Source organism: Oxyura jamaicensis, chromosome Z (assembly GCF_011077185.1).
Source record: "Oxyura jamaicensis isolate SHBP4307 breed ruddy duck chromosome Z, BPBGC_Ojam_1.0, whole genome shotgun sequence".
Lineage (NCBI taxonomy): Eukaryota > Metazoa > Chordata > Aves > Anseriformes > Anatidae > Oxyura > Oxyura jamaicensis.
In genome coordinates this window covers 64,236,312-64,241,992 of record NC_048926.1, presented here as the reverse complement: position 1 = coordinate 64,241,992, position 5,681 = coordinate 64,236,312, and the positions used below count along the sequence as shown (strand labels likewise).

At 36.5% G+C, this 5,681-nt stretch overlaps 1 protein-coding gene across 1 annotated transcript in view; it reads left to right on the top strand.

Moving 5' to 3' along the window:
- SNX24 (sorting nexin 24) overlaps positions 1-5,004 on the top strand; it is a 96,452-nt gene extending 91,448 nt beyond the window's left edge. The window contains exon 7 of the mRNA XM_035309988.1: positions 4,460-5,004. Within this exon, the coding sequence (XP_035165879.1) occupies positions 4,460-4,530 (71 nt within the window). The 3' untranslated portion in view covers positions 4,531-5,004. The remainder of the gene's footprint in view (positions 1-4,459) is intronic.
- The last annotated feature ends 677 nt before the right edge of the window (positions 5,005-5,681 follow it).

The window sequence follows — 5,681 nt, the reverse complement described above, 5'->3', positions numbered from 1 at the left end:
TTCTTTTCTTTTCTTTTCTTTTCTTTTCTTTTCTTTTCTTTTCTTTTTTTTATTTTTATTTTTTTTGTTGTTGACCCTTCGGGCTGTTTTGCCTGAAGGATTTGAACTTAGAGGCCCGGTCCTTGATAAGTGCTTTTTCCCTAAACACCAGTTGATCTACTGTGAGCATGTTTGTATTTCCATTTGGATTATTACTATTTCTTATCATTTATAACCTCTAGAGCTCTTTAGGGGGGGAAAAAAAGAAAAAAGTATGTATACTTTTAAGCGTAATTGATGTGTTCACAGGACATTTATGTTAGCCTTCATCTCTTAATACATGGTTCAAAAGAGTGTTTGAAATAGCTTGTTATAAACCTTTTTCCCTTTCATTTTTTTAAAAAGTTCTTTGCATTATTAATTTAGAGAGCTTATCCTCTCTCTTCTTTCTAGAATTATATATGTGCAGGGAAAAAATGATATTTTTAGTACTCTGTTACACCTGGATTTGTCATTTTACTTGTTAGAACTGTTATTTCTACTAAATTTTGTATTAAAATACATATTTTGATTTTTCATCCTTTTGCATTAAGGGTATGAATACACTTCCAAGGAATAACTTTCTGCCTGAGCTTTTCATTAAGGGTATGAATACACTTTCAAGGAAGAATTTTCTCCCTGAGCTCTAAATTAAGATTATTTAAAACATAGTATTTTCTTTGATTTTATAAAATACCATCTATTGAAATCAAAAGTCAGGTTCTTGAGCTACCTTGAAAATGACTAAATTTTAAAATGTATAGAAGAAAACAAGCGTTTGCTTGTAGTTTCTTAGGCAGTCAACTGTGCTCCCTTGAGAGTTTCTCAAGAAACATATATAAATACCTGACAGCAAGGTATAAAGAAGACAGAGCCAGGCTGTTGTCAGCGGTGCCCAGTGCCTCTCATCCGCCTGGGCACAGGAGGCTCCCTCTGAACACCAGCAGTGCGGCTTTGCTGTGCAGGTGACCAAGCACTGGCACAGGCTGCCCAGAGGTGTGGGGTCTCCTCCTTGGGGATCTCCAAAAGCCCCCGGACGTGGTTCTGGGCACCCTTCTGTGGTTGGACCCAGCACCCCCAGATGTCCCCCTCAGCCTCACCATGCTGATTTTCAAGCTGTTCTTCAAAACCGTAGGGTCGAGGCTCATGTATTTTGAGCAGTTAACGGTTACATACATAGTTATGTAGTTTTGCAGCCTGTGTCTACCTAAGCAAGCAATGTGGCCCAACAGGACTGACCCCGTGGAGTCTTAATATAAAGTCACAGCACCAGAGTGAAAGAGCGGGTGCAGAAGTCCTGCGTCACTGAGGCCCACAATGGACACATTAGGGTGGTTTTGTTTCCTCTTGACTCTGTGCTGCCTGGCTACAGGGACTGAATGCCTGTATGAGGCTGGAGTGCAGAGCACAAAACTGAAGAACCAACATCAAGTGGAAATGGTTAGAAGAGTCACTTGACAGAGTCATTCCTGACCCAAAATGACAACACTAATGCAGAGGCACCCACAGAGTTACCTCTGTCTAACATTGTTTCAGATGCTACTTACGCTAGTATTTAGAGAGCTACACTGCTTATCGTAATCTTACTGTTTAACACTCTGCTTAATTGCAAACTTGGACTCGTCTAGAACAGTGTGTAAATTATGAATGTCATTTAATTCCACGTTATTCCCAAGAGAGAAAATGGACTTTATGTACAGTTATCTTGAAACATTAAGATAGCGCTTAGTGCTTCCGGCCCACATGTACGGGTTTGCTCTACAACTGGTACTCAACATTTTGCAGTTCTGTGAGGGTATTTATCTTCCTTCCCTAATGTGTACTCTGAGTAAGGCTGAGCGTCCTTTTCTTGAAATCATCAGTAGCTTTACAGTGAATTTTGTAACTACATTTTTTAAGTATTGCTCTGTTTTGGATGAAGATAAATGCCTCTTCTGTTGCACGACATGTTTAAATATGAAGTAGACGTTGTTAGTGACAGCTGAGACATGAGACTTTTAAGGCTTTTGCCAATGCAAACTTTTTTTTTGTCTTTGACATACAATATTTAGAATTTCATATGGCAGGTTTGCCATATTTGAAGACCCTAAAATATCAAATTCACTTGTAAATTATTCTTTACCTTGGTATTTAATGAATTAAAACACAAAGTAGAATGTAAGCTCTAGTTTTAAAAGAGGGAAGAAAAAAACAACCACTAGGTCTAGAGGCTCTTCTGAGTTGGCTCAGCCTAGTCAGAAAGAAAACAGTTTTTAGACAACTACTGTTGCCTTTAAATCTTCTTCCTTTGTACCACAGAGAAAATACAAAATGAGCTTTCTAAAATTTTGTCTCTGCTCAGTTCCCACTTTGATAGATTCCTTTGTAAAAAGCAGCCAAGGTTGTTCTATGATGAAAAGTGAGTGTCCATTAGCAAATAACTATTCATTGCATTCACTCTTTGAAGAAGGCCAGCTATGACAGTTGTTTAGATCAGAAGTGGAGTTAGTCTTTCCTGGGTACAGAAATGCCTGTGCTAACATCTTTTGATAAAATAGGAAATGGTGTATTTGTGGTTTTTTAATGCAATATATAGCTGTTTCTGGAACATAATAATCTATTTTTCCCCTATTGTACTGTTATTTGTTTTTATAGAGTGCAATGTTGCTGTGATTTTAATGACTGGATTTTAGGCATTGTTACGTTCCTAGACAACTTTCCGAAATTAGATTTACAATTACAAACATCATTGGTTTTCAGGCTGACTTTTTCATGACATACCTAACACAGCAGTGCATGAACACCTATCCTGAAAGACAACGGAGGGAAAAATCTAAAATGCTGCAAAACTAAAATGGCTGAAAAATAGAATCTCCAATTTAGTGTCATTTGCTTGAAAATTGTTCTGGCAGTTCCCGGAGTTATCTAAGTATCACAGAACTGCACGACTGTGTTTCAGTGTAGTATTATTAGTTAATATGCTTGATTTTTAAAGCAACAAGGCCTCACAGTACACCTGATGCTGTAAAGTTGTATCTCTTTTTATTACTTATTTTGCTGTACATCCTGTATAACATATTGTAATAGAACGAGTAAATGGAGGTTGCTGGAACTTCAGCATTTAATTTAGAAGGAAAACGTCCAACTGCTCTTACCAGTGTATTTTTTAATAACATTAATAATAACAGTGCAGAGTTACCCTGTCAGGGTGATTTGAGATAGCTGAGCTTGCACAACCTGAGAGATCATTATTGGATTCAAAACACTAACAGGAAATGTATAATGATGACTTACTATGAGAAGTTAGGAAAAATCATGCCTGTATTGTTTGTTTAAGGTGGAGGTTGCAGTTCATGACAACATCCTAGAATACTTGTTTGTAAAGCCTTTGGTACATTTGAATCACCTTATTAATACCTGAGAGTTAACTTGTTTAAGCTAATAAGGATTTCTTTTTTTAACTCAGTCCAAATCTACTTTTTGCTCACTGTTTTTAGCTCTAAAATGATATTAGCAACAGGACTAGAAGGCAAAATCTAATTCCCACCCACATTAGTAATATAATTTATCAAGTATCTGATGATTTTTATGAAAGTTGCATCTGCCCATTTTTGAATATCCTCCAGGCTCATAGCTGAAGGAAAAAAATGATGAGGGTGGAAAGTTCTGTATTAGAACCATTCTTTCAATTTTGATATCATAAAATGTGATCAGAAATTCTTACTTCTAACACCCAGTGATTTAAGTCAACCCTTCATTAAGAAGGCAGGAGCTGGCTGAAAGATGTTTTCACTTCAGTAATGTACACACTGCCATTCCTGTTTGTGGATATATTGTCTTTCATCAGGTAATTCCTTCATGTTAAATTTAACATGAAAATTTAAGTGCAAGTTTCCTCTGTAGCTGTGGTGAGAATTTTTTTTTCTCCTTCTTCTAATGTAGGATGACTTTTTGTAACATGTGACATTTCATGTTGATTAGTCAGCCTGAAATTTTTCTGCCTCAAATAATCATCTCTGATGGTATAGGCATCCCCAAGTCTTCTCAGTCTAAACATTGCTGTAAACCACAATGGAAAAACAGCTTTGAAGTATTCCCAGTAGCAATCTTGGAATTCCTTCAAGTATATTGAGATTTTGTTAGAAATTGAATTGCCAGTGTAATCCATCTTCCTTGTGAGAAAAGATTCAGATAAAGAGCCGGAGCCTAGCAGCATTAAGTATTAGAACATCCCTTTAAATCAATAAGCTACAAATCTGGCAGCGCATTCATGCAATACCCAGTGCTACACTAAAGTGGCTTTAGTGCTGAAACAGCATTACTAATAGCACATCCCCAACACGGATAAACAGTTGAGTGATGTAGTAACCCAGATTACACTAGGCCTTACCACGTGAAGTTTCACAAGAACACCTATTGCACTGACATAGATAATAAAGCAAGGTATTTTCTTTTCTTTCAGATGACTTTCCTAATGTAGTTATAGAAGGCATCCTACATGGAATATTTTATCCTCATTTACTTCCAAGGTAGAAGGGATGCGTGGCTAGAAGAAGCTGATCAAGTCTCCGGGTCATGTTTTAAGATACTACTAAGACGCTGTGATGTGATAATTACACTCAAAATCAAGAGGCACAACCTCAGCTTCAGTTCAAGCATTTTATCTTTTTAAATAAAATCAATGTCACTACAGTTGCTGCTTTTAAGGGAAAAAAAAAAAAAAAAAGATATGGAAACAACAATATAGAAGTTATTTATACCTTCCATATAGACATGCTCTAACTATTTAACACTAAAAGCTGAAAGTCATACACTGAATACACTACTCTTTGAAAATAATTAAAATAATTACTTTTTAATCATTTCTGTCATAAGTTACACTAAACTTTTTTGTACCTGGATTTTTCCCAGCACATGTACCCATTGCTGGCAGTGGATGGATTGAAAGTGCTGGCACTGAAGAGAGTGCGTGAGAAATTGGAGGGGGGGAAAAAAAGCAAGAAAAAATTGAAATGATCTTGAAGTATTTAGTTCATTTTTCTTAACTTATTTTGAATCTGCTCCTTAACACTGGGTTGGAAAAGAGCCAACGCAGGTGTATGCAGAGTTTCTCTTAGAAAACATGCGTCCAATTCTGTAAATGCATAGCTCTCTTTCAGGAAGTTGTTTAGATTTTAGTCAAAATGATTTTATCGACCAGGTGATTTTAAATGGCATTTATGCATCTCATTTTGTTATGACAAATAATCTGTATGTATATGTATGTTTACTCTTTGAGTTGACTTGCAGACTGTATTCCATATCTTAACATTTTATGAGTCACAGAGCGTGCAGCTCTGTGGTAAGCTAAGGTAAGACTATGATTAATTAGTAACATGATAAAACACATTATGTACATTTACTTGTGCATATATGTATTCAGATTAACTGGAAATTGTGTGTGTGATACTGGAGTTTACAAAATAAATTACTTAGAACTTGTATGTACTGCTTGTGTGCTTTTTTGTGCATTTGTGTTCAAACAGGACATTGCTGAACTTAACAGAGATGGTTCTGACATCGCAACACAAAGCATGATAAAATACGTGGTTGCCTGTTCATCTGATCTTCCCAGCACCACGCTATCCAAATATGCTGCACTTACAAAACAGTATGACTGAGCAGAGGGCAAGTCCTTGGGCTAA